Consider the following 17,367-nt stretch of genomic DNA (forward strand, 5'->3'; position numbering starts at 1 on the left):
CACATCAAGTAGGCAGGGGAAAATAGTTTACACTATGACCATCTGAACTTGTGTCTTCTTTACATACTGATTTAGCCTGCTTAAGTCTAGTATGGGACTGAAGTTGTTTGAATTTTTTGGAAGTAATGTTCAATAGACTTTGCACCCTTTCTGGTCTGGTTGGACCTCGTGAATGTCTCTTTTTTGTATCTTCCTCACTGCTGCCTTCTTTTGATGGGATGGCATGCCTGGAAGGAGTATTGATGACACTCTTGATGTTGATGAGAATAGGATGACAAAGTTTCCAGATACTCTGATCTTCACACAGTTGTCCTATGCAGTGGCTATCTATGCATCTGATTGAAGAGACAATCTGCTCTTTGACTATATCCAGAGAGAGAGATTAGTCAAACAACCCTTCAGAGATGCTGTGGTTGCTGTCTGGAGAAAGGACCACTGAATCCCTGGCTGTGCAGACCCCTCTGTCCCGGGAGTGGTGTCTGCTAAAGGGGTTTTCTCTGGCATGGTTATTCTGTCTGAACAGAATTTGTAAGGAGGATGATAAGATTTTTTTGTCAGTGACTGACACAATAGTGGCTATATCAGTCTCATTGTGCAGTTGTCTAATAGACAGGTTGGAAATAGTTAATATAGTCACCACCTGAAACTTGAGTTGATTCTGAGTCTCAGAAGTGGCAGGCTTCCTTAGAGAGTATAATGCTTGTTCTGCAAGGTCACTCTGGAGCCAAATCATATGGATCAAATAGTTAAATGTTCTAAGTGCAAATAAGCCTGATGTATATGCTTGCTTCACCATGTGGTCCATGGTATGAGAATCATTGTTGGGAAGATGGACTGTTAGATGGTTACTGCAAAGTTTCTTCTTGGTAGCTGCTGTTACAATGATGTAGTCCACCTGAAGTCTCTTACTCAAGTGTTGTCTGTCCTTAGGTGGGAATAACATTTTATCCAGTTGATGAGCAATAATTTCTTCCACATTGGGCTCCTGACATGCGTTCTCCACCATTAAGACCATCATACAGTTGACTGAATGTACCATCCAGGAGGTAGAGGAGGCAGACCTGTTGGCTTCAAAGAGAACTTCCTCATCCAGGGAAAGGGGGGGGGGTCATGGGCCAAAGACCTCTCTACCACAGTATATCACCAAGGGGAGGGGACTGTCAAGATCCTTCTCTTTCATTTTGTTCAGTGTCTAAGGTGAGGGACTCCATGGTAGGTCAATGTGTCTCCTCTTACATATATGTTTTTGTGGTGAATTGGGAGAGGACTCATCTAAATTACTCAAAAAACCCTGGTGACCCTTATGGAGAGCTTGTTTAAGGCCTTCAGATCTGCCCTATCCCTGGGAATTATGGTGAAAATGAAAGGCTAAAGGATGTCCATGGATGTAGCCAAAGTCATTGTAGGCATCCCCTGTCTGCACAGATGCATAGCCTATGCTACTCTTGATAAACTCAAAGGCTAATGTGAGTCTACCAGTACCAGAGACTCCCTGACATAGTTCTGTGTCTGCCCCCAAAGAGGTGGACATCAATGGTATCAAGGATGGAGGCAATGAAACTGACAGACCTGAAGTCTCCAATGTCAAGATCAAAGCCAACTTTTTGAAAACTGATGACCCCAACACCAAAAATGGCTCTGAATGAGTCTGCACTAAAGGCAGTGGTGAAGACCCAGCATCAAGGGGTCAGCGTTGAGACTCCATTGACTTTGAGGCAATGACAGTCAAATGAGTTAGACACTTTGTATTCAACATCAAGGGATCTGATACAGATGATGTCAACAGAGGAAGCTCTGAAAAGAACAATAGCTTCCAAACATCTGGCACCCAAACTTATAATGGGGAAGGACCCTGGACTTCCAAGATGGCTGCACACTGATGAACTGCATAACTTCAGCTCTGTCCCAGTGTAAAAACAGAAACTGAGAAAAAGGAGTACCATTGAAAATGTTGTTTTCATAAAATTAATTTACAGGCTAGTAAATATACTGCTCAGATGCCAGGAAAGAAGACATCTGGAAAACCTCAGCACAAAAAGTCTACCAGAAAAGGTGAAGAGAATCACAGTCTGGGAAGGATTCTGCAGCTATTCAGAAAAAAGCAGATCAAGCTTCAGCTTTGGTCCATAATACGACTTCAGTAATTTAGAGGAAAAAATAAATCAAATGTACTCAGAGGTGACTAAAATAAACAAAACTTTCAAAGAATATATCAATTCAAACAAAAATGTATGAAAAAAAATAGAAAAAGCTTTAATTAGCCATTCAGATGAACTGATAAAACTGCAAAAATCAAAGGATGACTTGAAGAAAAAGCTGAGTATGAAGTTTCTCAAGAAGAACTGTTTAAAAACAGCAGAGTTAGAAAACAGAGCATGCAGAGAAAACCTGGGATTTTCTGTTCTACCAGACAAACTGGAAGGAACAGACTGTATTAATTTTATGAAAGCAAAAATAAGCAACTGGACTGGTGTTCCACAACAGAATTTGTTAACTGAAAGGGCACATCAAGTGTAAGCTCCAAATCTGGCCATGACAAGCAGAAAGAGTTGATCCTGACAAAATTGTGGCAAAAGGGCAAAGTATTAAAAATCAAAGACAGCAGAGTATTTGTAGAAAATTATTATTCACAGTACAACAGGCAGAAGAAAAACACATTTATCCCATTAATCAGAGAATGTTGAGAGGCAGGTGTGAGATTCAAGATACTGTATCCAGCTCTCTTCCAAGTGTTTTTTTTTTATGCAGAACAGGGTGAGGAGGAAATAAAAAAAGTTTATCCATTTACACATTGCCCAGACTGTAAAAAAAGTACACAATAAAATAGTTACCTTATACAGATGCAAAAACTACCTAACCACAAACTCCAGAATAACCACAGCCAGAATTCATCTTCTGTCAACTTTACTACCTCACCCATCTTTACCAACCTCTCCAAATCAGACCTAACCAAGCTAGATGCTTGTTATAATAAGATAGCTAAATTTGCCACTAGTTGTCCTCCTAGAACCCATCATTGTAAGGCCCTAAGACAACTATCTTGGTTAGAACTACTCCACCAACTCATCCTCACACAACTCTCTACCTCCCACCAAATGTACTAAAAACCTGATAAAACACCAGCTCTACAAGGCATCCTCAATCCCCATATAAGTATCCATCCACTAAGATCCACTAATAAAGCTCTAATTGAAGTAACCAGGAGTAAAAATAGCTCAGGTGACTCTCTATACTCCTACTACATTGCTAAACTGTGGAATGCCTTACCACTTGAAATTAGAACTATAACTAGCTTAAAAAAACTTCAAGCATCACATTAAAGCCCACTTCACCAATTCCTGGACTTGTACATGTACTGGGCATGGGTAGTCTAAACCATGGAACTAGCTGATTTTAAAATTTGAATTGCATATGTAATAAGCATTGAATTTTAATCATATGACTACCTTATGTTGTTTTTTTTCTTTCTCACTGTTAATATCTGTCAGATTTTAAGTCTTCAGTTTGCTATGCTACCTGTATATAATCCAAAGTATTGTAATTGCACCCTCATTGTATACAATGTCACTACCTGCTACTACTTTAAGAACTGTCTTCTAGAAGCATTGTTATATAAGATTATTGGTCTTGTCTCCCACTTGACCAATTTATTCTGTTTTAGCCTTTTTACCATTATGAATGTCTGTTACTATTTTTTTCTTTATTGTATTATACAATTTTCTTTCTACTAACATAATAGTCGACTAACAATGGAGCTTTTCTCCCTGGTCCTCCACTGAAAAAGTGTTTTATGCCCAGTCAGACTCTCCCGGTAAGCAAATGTAAAATAAATAAAACAGTGAGTCAACAAACAGAAGGGGACTCTGCTTCTCATTCTTCTGATGGTAAGATTCACAGACTTTGCCAGTGAAACCTTTTCCAATGTTCCAAAGGAAAATATTTGCGAGACAGAAAATAAAGCACAGGAATTGACTAGAAGAATCAGCATGTCATTGGACATGAACCACAGTCTGGTGTTGGGCAATGGAGACGAATAGAAAGAAGACCAGCAGCTCTGAAATTAGTGATTAAATGGAGGACTATAAAGCATTGTATCACATTTGTGAAATATGGTTTTGTAATAAAAAGTAGCCGAAAATCACTGGACTTTTGCTGACTTTGTTAAACTTGTGGGTGGACTGTAAAGCATATACACCACTTTATATCATTAATGCTTAGACAGGCACTAAAAGGGGGAAACTAACCTTAAGTAAAACAATATTTGTTATTACTAGTATTTATATAAAACATTTCATGATATAAACTGCATGTTATATACACTAAGACAATTTTGTATAGTGTGTAGTCAGGGGTATTTTAAATGGTGGGAGTCTTTTCAGTGACTCTGTAGTTGTTAAAGATATTAAAGTAAACAAATACTTTTTTAGTTGTAAAAAATATAAGTTTTACAGTATAACAAGAGAAAAAACATCTGGACATAAGCAAGTTTAATAATTGTTCCCTTCTAGTGGGTTAAAATTCATGTTTTGAAGATGTACATAGTTTGTGTGTTCCATGGTAATAGAGGATGGAGGTGTTTTGCATCTAGTTTTCTGTTTGTGGGTTTTCATTAAAACAAAACATCTTGAAAAATGTGACTTAGGTTCAAACGGAGATGAGAAGAAACAACTGTACAAAAGATCAGTCTGCCAGATATTAGTATATGCATGTAACACAAATGCTGGAAATACACATTCAAAAAACTGCCATGTACAGTAGGTGGGAACAATAGCTTTTTATCAGATGGCTAGCTGTCCATATTATCCTGGAATGTGAGTGGCCTTACAGGTATAGATAAAAGGTAAATAATACTGAATTATATTAAGAAATACAGAGTGCAAATAGCAATGCTGCAGGAAAAACATTTGGAAAGAAATGATCATCTGATTTTGACAAAGAGGATATCAGAATGGATATCAAGGACAGAGGAAAAGGGATGTAATTACACTAATTGCTAGAGGGGCTTCAATAGAGATAGATGAGGAAATAAAGACAAAAAATGCAGATTTGCGGTAGTAAGGGGCTACTGGCCACGGAGGAAGATTACAATGGCATGCATTTATATTCCATTGAAAACTGCTACTATTGAGCTTAATAAAATTGTGGGAGAAATAATGAGTTTTCAGCAAGGAATATTATTTAAGATGGGGACTGGATTTTGACTTGCAAAGTGTGGATTTATCAGGGGGACTTAGAAGGGGTAATATAACAAAAGAGGGATATTTTTCTGAAAAAAAATATAAAAATATTTGGTATGGATTATGTGAATTCAGTAGAAAGAACTCGGAAATATTTGGCATATTATCAACAAGGTACAATAACTGGGCTACACTAGATAAAAAGTATATTTCACAGGAATGTGTGCGTTTAATTAAAAGTTTCAGCACACATCCAATAACTATTTCTAATCATGCACTAATAAAATCTAAGATAAAAATGCAGGGTAATGAAGGACAAATAATTCACTGGCACTTTCTCATCTACCCGTTAAAAAGACAGGAATTTAATGAATGGATAGTGAAAACTACTTGAGAGTTATTGGGGAAGATAGAAATATCTTCAGAAGTTATAGCTAGAGACTGGGATACAATAAACATAGGGATGAAATAAAAGAGAAAGATATATGGTTGAGAAGTAATACAAATTACTTAGAGAGGCTGACAGAATAAGGGAAATCACACAGAACAAGAGGAGGAGTAAATGGGGCCTCTTGGGGCCTCTACTGTTTGGGATATACTTTTCTGCGGTGTAAGCCAATACCAGCGGACTGTGGCTGACCAAGTTTGCAGATGACTGCAAGCTGGGTGCTGTCTTAAATTCCCATAGTGATTTGAGCATCCTCCAAGAGGGCCTTACAAAAACTCATGACTGGTGCTAGGAGTATGGCCTCAAACTGAATGCCAAGAAATGCATCATTATCCCCTTTAGGGAAAATGGCATCCCCAGCAATTATCACATTAATAGCAATGTATTAAGCATGCAAGCAGTCGTTAGGGACTTGGGCACCCAAGTTGATAGCAACCTGACTTTTGAACACCACGTTGCCTCCGTTGTACAGAAGGCTTTTGACATGGCTCACCTCATAAGTAAGGGTATTTCATCCAGGAACAAGGAGGTCATAACATCCCTGTACTCCTCCCTTATCAGACCCATTATCAAGTACAATGCCCCTTTCGGCATGTACCTTGCCAAGCACATGCAGCAGCTGGAAAGATGACAGAGGTTCCTGATCAGGAAAATCCAGGGTCTCAAACACCTGTCCTATACAGATAGGCTAAAAGCTGTGTCCCTCTAGTCAGTCTCAAACAGGCTGCACAGAGGTGACCTGTGTCTGGCATACATGCCATCTCAGACCCAGCCTTGATGGAGTTGTTGCATATCCATAAGTCAAAATCCACTTGGGCAACCTGGTCTGTGACATTAATAGAACTTGTTGGCAGGATAGATTTGTGTCCCAGAGACTTCCCCATCTGTGGAATAGACTTCCTCTGCATGTTAAGTAGGGTACCTCTCTAGCCCTCTTTAACAGAAACCTGGATGACTGGATGGAAAACAGAAAATACACCCCTGGGATCCCACCTGTGTCCCTGTTAGACAGGGGAAACAGGTGCTGACTTTGAGGGAACATGGGCATAATTCTTGGCTAGGCTTATAAGGGCCTCTGGGCCAATAGCCTAGTATCATCCTATGAACCTATAAATGCAGAGTGAAAAAGAGAAAATAAGGTAGTATCTGGATAATATGCATGAGTTTTGAAAGACTGCAGTTAAATAACTATTTTTTACAACAACTTCAGAGCACAAAAACGTCTGGCACAACAATTTAGGCAATAGGATGTTGAAAGGGTTGTCCCCAAACTTAGGGAACCTATAACAAGAAAAATAACCAGAGAGCATGCAGATGTTTTAGAAATATTTTCAAAATTTTGTATAAAGCAGAGAAATGTGGAAATCAGAAAGAGTAGAAATGAAAATATTTATGGAAGACTTAATTATGCCAAAGTTAGAGGTAGACGAGCGTCAACAACTAACAGTTAAGCTAGAAGGTGAAGAGATAAAAACAGTGATACATCCTCAGAACCATCTCAGCTGTTATACAGCTCGCGTCAGCCAATAACTCTCAAGACAAATCCCTACCCATAATTCCCCTGTGTATATTACCTCAGATCGAGTTTGCAATTACAGCAAGATGAAGTAGGTATAATATATGAGAGGAAGTCATGTCCAAGGTAAATACCCTAATGCAAGCCCAGGACAAGGGTATGAGCTTCCAGGAAATCTAACGGAGTGGGGAAGGAGGGTGGGATGTCAAGAATGAATGAAGATCGACAACACTGATGGAAGTTATGGTGAGTACATAACTTCTTTATCTGATGCTATCAATCTTCATTTATTCTTGACAGTTGGGACAGAGTACCCAGGTACCTACACCCTGGGTGGTCTTATGGAAGGATATTACTGAGAACCATAGAGCCAAAGGGTGCTCTTCCCCTGGAAATCATATCCAATTTGTAATGACTAATGAAGGTATGAGGCATTGCCCAAGTTGTGGCCACACATATTTCATCCAGAGAGGCCTTGTAATGAAAAACAGTTGAAGTAGCAATAGATCTGGTTGAGTGAGACCTTACAGGTGCAGGTATTTTACGATTGTTCTGTTCATAAATGAAAGTTACACAATCTCTTAGCCATTTTGATATGGTCACCTTAGAAACAGGTTTACCTACCCTTGGTCCTGAAAAAGATATAAACAATAAGTCTGAAATTCTATAAACCTTAGTCTTGTCAAGATAAAATCTCAGCTGTCTGTGGACATCTAACAGATGTAAACAGTACTCACCTTTATTTGAGAAATTTGGAAAGAAAACTGGTAAATGAATGGATTGATTGATGTTTGACCATGAGACCACCTTAAGAAGGAATGAAGGGTTAGTCCTTAAGGACACTGTCTTTATGGAAGATTATGTAAGATGGTTTCGCACAAAGTGCCTGTATTTCTGAAACACGTCTGGCAGAAGTAATGGCCACTAGAAACAGAGTTTTCAAGGAAAGATACTGGAGATGACAAGTAGCAGCTGGCTCAAAGGAAGGTAGCACTAAATATTGCAAAATGACTGTAAGATCCCATGGTGGTAAAGGATCCTTGAATGGAGGTTTGATACGTATAATTCCCTTAAGAAACACTTTGCATAAATGATGGGAAATTAGGGAATGGTCTTAGCAACTGTTGTGAAAATTAGAGATGGCTGCTAAGGTAACTCAAACAGTTGATGCAGCTGCTCTCTGGTTGAAGACATTCGCCAGAAAATCTACAATTTTTTCAACTGGGACTGAGAAAGGATCCAAATTATTCTTAGAATCCCAAAGAGAAAATCTTTTCCATTTACTGGAATACAGTTTCCTGGTGAATGGTCTATGAAAAGCCAGAAGAATTTTTGGACAGGAGAAGTGATATTAGATTGCCTGGTGACTAATGGAATTGGAGGAACCAAGCCGTGAGCTTGAGGGAGTGAAGGTCTGGATGTGACAGCCCTTGGGGTGTGACAAAAGATCTGGAACTGGGTCCAGAGTCCAAGGTGGATGAACCAAGTGAGGCCATAGGAAGGGGAACCAAACTTGCCTGGGCCAGAACGGGGCAATAAGGATTACTCTGGATCACAACCTCTGAGCTTTCTTCAGAAAAGGGGGAATAAAGGAACAGGGGGAAATGCATAAATGAGACCTGGGGGCCAATCTAGGAGGACAGCGTCTCTCGGTGACTCTCCCTCTAGAGGGAGTAAGGCAAAGTATGCGCTGCACTTGTTGTTTACTGGGGAGGCAAGTAGGTTACAGCAAGGCTCGCCCCATTGGCAAAATATTTGTTTTGCCTCTTTGGGATTTAGAGACAACTTGTGCGGCAGTAGGATGTGTCTGCTCAACTTGTCCGCTATCACGTTGGAACTCCCCAGGATGTGCGTTGCCATAAGAAAGTGGTTGGATAATAGCACCCATTGCCAAACTCTGAGAGCTTCCCAGCAGAGGGGGTAGGATTTGGTTCCCTCTTGTTTGTTGATGTACCAGACTAATGACACATTGTCTGATTGGATTGCAACCATTCCCGGAGGAAGAACATTCCGAAAGGCTTGCAATTTTAGGAGCACTGCTCTCATCTCCAGGACATTGATGTGTATGTAGGCCTCTTGAGGAGACCAAGTGCCTGGGACTGTTTTTCCCAGATAATGCCCCCACACCATCTGGGAGGCATCCGTGGTCACTATGGCCTTGGGCTGAGGGGGAACAAAAGGTCGTCCCATAAGGGTCTCTTCTGACTCCATCCACCAAGATGGATCTTTCTTGCAAGTTTCCGTTATTAAGATCGGATGACTTAATGAATGAGAAAGGATGGACCATTGTGAAGTTAGAAGCCATTGAAGTATTCTCATGTGAAACCATGCCATGGGGACTAGAGTAATAGCTTCTGCCATGGAGCCCAGGGTTTGAAGAACAAGAAAAGTGGGCACTTTTCATTTCAGTAAAATGGATTGGACTTAGCATCTTATCTTTTGTAGTCTGTGAAGGGGTAGAGAGGCTATGCAGGAGACTGTATCGAGTTGGGCCCCAGTGTACGCTAGGTCTTGAGTGGGAGACAGCTGAGATTTCTCGTAGTTCACTGTGATGCCTAGGGACTTGAAGAGATGTATGATGAACTCTAAGTTTTGTGTCAGTAGACACCTGTTGGGGGCGGTGAGGAGCCACTTGTCTAGATAAGGAAACACGAGGAATCTGTTTAATCTCACATGGGCCATGATGGCCGCTGTACATTTGGTGAACACCCTGGGAGCCATGGTGAGACCAAATGGCAATGCTCTGAACTGGTAATGACTGGTTCCCAGCCGAAAGTGGAGAAGCCTTCTTGAGCGTATACCTATTTTTATGTGATAATATGCATCTTGAAGGTCTATAGAGCACATCCAATCATCTTTCTCTAGAAAGGGGAGAATAGACTGAACCGTGACCATCTCGAATTTTGTCTGCTGGACAAACTTGTTTAGAAGGCTGAGGTCTAGGACTGGCCTCCAGTCCTCTGTCTTTCTTGGCACTAAAAAGCATCTTGAGTAAAATCTGGATCCTAACTGGTCTGGTGGGACTTCATGGATGAATCTTTTTTGCAGTAGCCTCTGTATTTCTATGGCAGCTTGAGTCCTCTGATGCGGGTGGAACATCGCAGATTTTTCTTCGAGAACATAGGGTTATGTTGAAGGGGGGTACTGTAGCCTCTGGCAATGATTTTCTGCACCCAAAAATCAGATGTTATTAGTTGCCAGGCTGACAGGTGTAGAGAAAGTCTTCCCCTGACTGCTTCCAGAGGTAAGCAATTGGGCCTCCTTTCAGGAGTGCTGGTAGGGCTGTCTGGAGAAGGACTACATGGACCCATGGTTTCTCGGGCCACCTCTGCCTTGGGGTTGGCATCTTCCATCTGAGCTCCCTCCTCTGTCTTAAGAGGAGTCGGTGCCAAGTGTGTCATGGAAAGGTCCTTGAGACTTCTTGAACCACATATTCTCATTCCTCTGATTCCTGGAGAAGGATCATTGAGGGGTAAAAAAAACAAATGCCCATGGCATACAGGGTCTTACCATCCTTTTCACTCCTGGCAAGTGTGTCCCTTACTTTAGGGATGAACAGGGAAGATCCATCAAATGAAGAGTTGTAGAAGGAAGACTTGAAGGGCTCTGCAAAATCACACAAGTGCATCCAGGCATGTCGCCTAATGGCAATGCCAGAACCTGCTGCTCTGGACATCCCTTTGCATGGGCGATGAGTCACATGGACAAGTTTGATAGAGACTCCAGGGTGGCTAGCTGTGTAGCGACCTTATCTTGTACCTTGCTGGACACAGCCCCAGCTAGAGTTTTTGATAATTCCTTAATCAGGTCTCTCTGGAGTCTAGCAAAATGTACCATAACATTCAAGGACCTAAGTGTGAAGGTTGGTGTAGCATAGACCCACTTTCCAAACCTGTCCATTGTCCTAGGCTCCCTGTTAGGAGGATGAACAGAAGGACTCTCGTCAGCTAGTTCTTTTTTGGTGGCAGCCACCACCACCGCCATGGCATCTACTGGCAAATCTTTTGGTGGTCTTCTGGTGGAGATAATATTTTGTTAGATCTCTGGGGAATGGGGTCTATAGCATCAGGAGCCTTCCAAGCCTGCTGCATAATTAACTTGACAAGGTTGTCAGTGGATGGGGACACCCAGGAGGTAGATGGTTGAGCACCAAAAGCTTGCAAATACATGGTTTCCTCTGAGGATAGGTCTTGGGACTTCCAGTCACCCTTCTGTTTCAGAATTTTTAGGATGTCTCAGAAGGAAACATCCCCAGGGGGTGACCATGGGAAACCCTCCCCTTCATCGAAATTCGTGTCCTCCATGACATATTCTTCAGGGGAATCCAAATGCTTCCTCTTGCATTTCCTCTTTCAGGCTGGCTCCTCAGTGGGAGTCTCTGGGGAAAACTCCAAAGAGGAGGGGCTCTGTAACTGGGCAACTTGATGTTTTGGTGCTTGCCGTCCTTTTGTTGAGATTGGTGTCAACTCTGGACCAGAGGAAATTAAAATATGCACTCCGAAAGGTGGTACCCCCTAAAGAGGAGTGGGAGCCGGAACCAAGAACGATCACCTAGGAACTGAAGTCACACTATGCTCTATGGGACCGCCCTCCAAGGTTGGAACAAGGAAAGTACCCAAAACTGTCAAAGTTCCTGGAACTGAGACCGGCACCATACCCAAACTAGGTGCTAACCCGGCAACCATGGAATCAATGGAGGGATCTCGGCCCTGAGATGCAGGAACTGATGATGTCAGAGCAACTTCCAGTGCCAAGGTGGACACACATAATGGCACTGAAGCAGCCGGCACTGAGGGTATTGAAGTGCTGATCTCCAAAACTGCAGTGGGAGCTGAAAGAGGATAAGTAGGAGTTCCGGGAGAAAAGGTTTCCAGTACAGGTGGGAGAAGGACCCGAGAAGGGGCAGGAATACCTCCGGCCAGCAACAGCTGATCCACCAACCTTACAACATCCAACTCTGAGAGACTAGAGGAGGACCTTACTGAAAGGGCTGAAGGAGACTCTGGTCTTTCAATGAATGGACTTGTTAGTTGTCCCACGTAGGGGTCTATGGAAGGGGGAAAATCTTGTCCAGGGTATTTCCAATATAGGCTTCAGCAATGAGAGGGTGGGTTGTGGCTGTATCGGTGCTGATGTGAATGTCTTTTGAGCAGTAGGCAAAATTGGTGCAGAGCCAGAACATACAAAGGCTGGTGCCAACAAGGATGTTGATGGCACCGTTGAAGTTGACAGTGCTGAGGAGGCACTAGGCTGAAGTTTCAGAACCTTAGCCATCGGCTCCCAAGGATGCAAAACCAAGGATTTATGTTTAGGAGCCTCTTGAACTGAGGATGAAGTCAGTACCAAATGGCTGTTCTTATTTGGTAGGTCTTGTTTGGTGTCCTCCTTGTACAAGGCTTTGCTAAAAGGGGATTTAAGTAAACCTTTTTGTAAGAGCTTATTCCTGCACTCTGCTAAGGTTCTCTGACTGAACCCCTTACATACATCACAATCCAAATCCAGATCAGGTACGCCTAAGCAGTACATGCATGAAAGATACCTGCCGGAATTGGGCATCTTTCTATCAGTCTTGGCAATATTTGAATCCTGACGTGCCTTTAGGCAGTTTATCAGAAATGGCCTATTTATCAGACATGTTTAAGCTAGTCAAAGGGCAAAAAACAAAAATACACGCCCATTGATACAGTCGCGTGCACGCACACACACACACACACACACACACACACACACACACACACACACACACACACAAAGGAGAAAAAGGGAAAGTAGAGAAGGAGACAAGATGTACCAACAATGGGAGATAAGATTACCAGGAGGTATAAAGGGGGCAAGTACCAACGATGGTACTAAAGGAAAACCCAGTATGGGTTAGAAGAAAGAGGGTAGACGAGTATACAACTGCATATATATATGTATATAAAGATAGCAAGACAAAGAGAAGAATTAAGGAGTACCAATTTTTAAAGTTATCTCTATAAAAATAGAAATTAGAAAAATACTTAGCTGAGAGAAGGCTGACACATCCTGCTGGCAAATGAGATCTAAGGTAATATACACAGGGGCATTATGAGTAGGGACTTGGCTTGAGAGTTTTTGGCTGACGGGAGCTGTATAAAGGCCGAGCCGGTTCCATGGATCAGAACCAAACCAACTGTCAAGAATAAATAAAGATTGACAACATCAGATTCAATCTTCAGGAATGTCTCCAGGAACAGATGGTATTCCTGTGGAAGTTTGGAAATTCAGAGCGAAGAAAGTGATAAAGATCTGGAAGATTTTGCTTAACAGTATTTTCAAGGGAGGTGAAGCACCAACATCTTGGAAGAAAGCTATGGTGGCTGTGTTACCTAAAGATGGCAAAGACCCCTCAGATTCAGCTTCATATAGACCCATTTCAATTTTAAACCATGATTATAAAGTGCTTATGTCTATACTAGCTAAAAGAATGGCAAAGGTGTTGCCAAAATTGATAGATATAGATCAATGTGGTTTTGTGGAGCGGAGGCAAACATTTGACAACATTAATAGAACAAAGATGATCCAGAGATAAGCAGAATGTAAGAAAATACCTCTGTTGTTGGAGGGTCTTGGTGCAGAGAAAGCATTTGGCAGAGTAATCTGGGGTTTTATGTGTAGGGCAGGGTCTAGTTTACATTATCGAAATTACACTTCTCCAAAATTTAAAACCATGAGACGACTACACTGAAAACCTACTTTCCCAAACAGTCACATCATCAAAATTTTACTTTGGGAAAGGAACCAAAGAAATTGTGTCTGAGAGTAGTTGCAGTGTCAACCCAAGCAACCCTAGAAACAGAGGGGGGAATGGGATTACACTCATGTCAATTTGAACATTTACAAAGGCCCTCATCACTCTTTTCCATTCAAAACCAGATGTGCTCTAAACTAATCTTGAGGAAAAAATATAGGGGGAATGGGAGGGGAACCTTGGAAGCTTCCTCTCAGAAGAGCATCTATTAGCCAGACTTTTGGGGGACTGATTGATATTGGTAATTGCTTTGGTGTAGTTAGGCCCTAGCACCAGAAACAAGTATGGAGTTGGACCAGTTGGAGCTGAGGTCATCAGTAAAGAGGAATTTTCAATAAAGGAAAAGATCAGGGACGAAAATTCCCTGATTTATGTTTTCTCTTTTTTTCATCTGTCCTTTTCACTGCCTCTGTCTTTGTCTTTTTCTCTGCCCTTTTCTTTATCTGCATCTTTTTCCGAGTCTAATTCTGAGGAAGAGGAAGGAAGAAGACCCTTCAAAATTAATGTATTCTTTTTCTCCTGGACAGAATGGTGGCCAAAGCCCTTAGTAATGTTGAATTTGGCCTGAAGATGCTGTGGCCCCAAGCATACTACACAGAGGTCATGGACATCCTGGGATAGAATTTTATGCCTACAGTGGATGCGTTTTTGGAGCCCTTGCCCATAACAAAATTACAGAAGGGAATACCATCAGCTAACAACAGGCACAATAGCAAAAGGTACCACTACTACAGCAGAAAATAAACCTATAGGCTGACTAAGACTATAAGAAAAAACAACTAAAATTAAATGGCCAACTAGCCCTCTGCACTGAGTTACAGGAGTGGGAAGGAAAAAGAAGAGAAACTGTGAAGAAAAGTCTTCAAGGAGGGCTAGAAAGAGCTGAAAAAAGGACTTTTAAAACATGCAGTTATCTGAGCACTGATCAAGTGACTGGGATTGTTGAAGTGGCAAAAGAGATCTGTGGAAATGGAGGGGGCATGTGCATTATTGGAAGAAGCTTAAGTTCTTGGGAGAGGGATCAATTACCAAATCAGAAACGCCTGTGGACAAACATCCCATTATTCAATGAGGATGGACAAGATAATACAACATCACGCAATAATCATAGCACAGTATTCATCTTTCTTAAAATAAACACTACCCTGAAAAGCCAGATTAGTGATTGTTAAAACTGAGAAAATTATAACCTGATATTCAAGAGCCGAAAATTAAAAAAATACTCCCTTTACCTGGGTGGCTCTTAGTGCCTGTAGAGCAAGTTGCTGTGCCTTGGGTGATGTGCTCAGCAGAAGGGCAATTAGTCCTTTGTAGACTTGAATCAGGTACTTAGGATTTCCATGTGCAAGAGATTCCAGTAGAGTTCGGGCTTGTTCTTGCAAATCTTCTGTTTTGGACTTTGCCAGGCATTCTGCTATGGCTCGCACACCTTCATTTTAAACACATGTTACCAGTTTCAGATATTTAGATTACAGAATGCAATTTAACTTTGTGCTGTTCTTTCAGTAAATCAAAATTCCTGAAATTATTCTGTAAAAAGAATATGTCAATGACAGTTAAATTAATTTGCACATTTGTGTGATGTAGTTCTTAATCAGTAGTCTCAAGCATGCATGAGAACAGAAAAATAAGCCATTAGAAAGTCCATACACAACCAGTGGACTATAAGTTCCTAAAACCATTGAAAAGTAATAAACTCAGCTGATGGGGAAAGGAATAAAGACATAAAGGCATTGTAATAGGTCCATTACAGAGAAAGACAGACAAGTGTTTACATTTCTTGATCTGATTTTAAATTCATTTTAACAGTCTGTATCTGCTTTAGCTAAGGTCTTTAAATTAGAAGTTATGTACCTACCATAACGTTCCATGTTAGTTGTCTTCTCTCGCCTTCTTTCTTGCTGGATGGGTTCGGAGCCGATCCTCGGCTCCGACTCGGCACTTGCTTTAGCTCGAGAACTCCTTTTACCAGCTCGAGGCAACCCTATATCCCATGATGCAAGGCGGAACTACCTCAGATCTCGTTTGGCAGCTAACTTACCCTGCTAAAGGTTATCCTGACCAAATTAGGAACAAAGTTTCCTAAAAGAAGTCCTCATAACAAAGATCCAGAGGAAACAAACTAATAGGAACTCTTCAAGATCTGTCCAGGCCAGGGGAAGGAGGGAGGGGCAGAAAGAAGGCGAGAAGACAACTAACATGGAACGTTATGGTAGGTACATAACTTCTAAATGTTAAGTTGTCAATCTCGCCTTCATTCTTGCTGGATGGGACCGCGTCCCTAGCACCTGTATCCCGGGTGGCTCAATGGAACAGACTCTTGAGAACTGTGGAACCAAAACTGGCCCTATCTCTGGAGGCCAAATCCAACTTGTAATGAGACACAAAGGTATGAGGCGTGGCCCAAGTAGCTGCTGCACAAATGGTATCAATGGGAAGTCTATCCTGAAAAGCTGCAGAAGTGGATAGACTCCTGGTCGTGTGTGCTTTTGGCTTAGAAGGTAGTTGTTTGCCTCTGAGAGAGTACACATAGGAAATGATGGAAGTCAACCATCTGGATAAGGTCACTTTAGAAACTGGAAGACCTAACCTGTTTTCTGCATAAGAGACAAACAATTGGTCCGATTTTCTAATTTGTTTAGTCCTATGCAAGTAGTACCTGAGCTGACGATGGACATCCATAAAATGCAATGCCTCTTCAGCTCTGTCAGAATAGTTAGGGAAAAAGACTGGTAAATCTATAGATTGGTTAATATTGGTTTGAGATACAACCTTGGGAGAAAGGAAGGGTTAGTTCTTAATGATACCCTGTCGTTATGAAAAACCAAATAAGGTGAACGAATACAGAGAGCTTGAATCTGGGAAACCCTTCTTGCAGAAGTGACAGCCAGTAAAATATAGTTTTCCACGTCAATAACTTCAAAGAACATGAAGCAGGCGGTTCGAAGGAGGTAGTATCAAGGATGCTAACATTAAGTTTAGATCCCATTCTTGGAGGAGGAGGATGCTTTATAGGTGGTTTTAGGAGAAAAACTCCTCTCAAAAGGCCTTGCATAATCTATGAGACATGATGTTATTGTCATGCAAGCCAACATGATACTTGGAAATGGCAGCCAGTTGTACTTTGACTGTAGATGACGAGGATCCCGAATGAAAAACCTCCGCTAGGAAATCTAAAACAGAATGTGCAGGAGCAGTAAAAGGATCAATATTTTTGGAGTTTGCCCAAATCGAAAACCGTCGCCACTTGCTAGCATAAATAGTCCTAGTGGACGACTTCAAGGAAGACACTAAAATGTCTCTGACTGAGTCAGAAATCATTGGTAGCCTGGCTAGGGAAGGAAGTGGAGCAACCAAGCAGTGAGGTTGAGAGAATGAATGGCCCGGTGCTGCTGACCCGACTGGTGGATCAAAAGATCCGGAACTGGGTCCAGATGCCACGGCTGCACCAGAA

General features: G+C 41.6%; 1 protein-coding gene across 2 annotated transcripts in view; it reads right to left on the minus strand.

Moving 5' to 3' along the window:
* ARMH1 (armadillo like helical domain containing 1) overlaps positions 1–17,367 on the minus strand; it is an 859,505-nt gene that overhangs the window by 522,852 nt on the left and 319,286 nt on the right. For both annotated transcript variants that reach the window (XM_044085339.1, XM_044085338.1), the window contains exon 5: positions 15,146–15,342. In XM_044085339.1, the coding sequence (XP_043941274.1) occupies positions 15,146–15,342 (197 nt within the window). The remainder of the gene's footprint in view (positions 1–15,145; positions 15,343–17,367) is intronic.

The sequence above is a fragment of the Protopterus annectens genome, chromosome 10.part0 (assembly GCF_019279795.1).
Source record: "Protopterus annectens isolate FY-2018-M chromosome 10.part0, PAN1.0, whole genome shotgun sequence".
Lineage (NCBI taxonomy): Eukaryota > Metazoa > Chordata > Ceratodontiformes > Protopteridae > Protopterus > Protopterus annectens.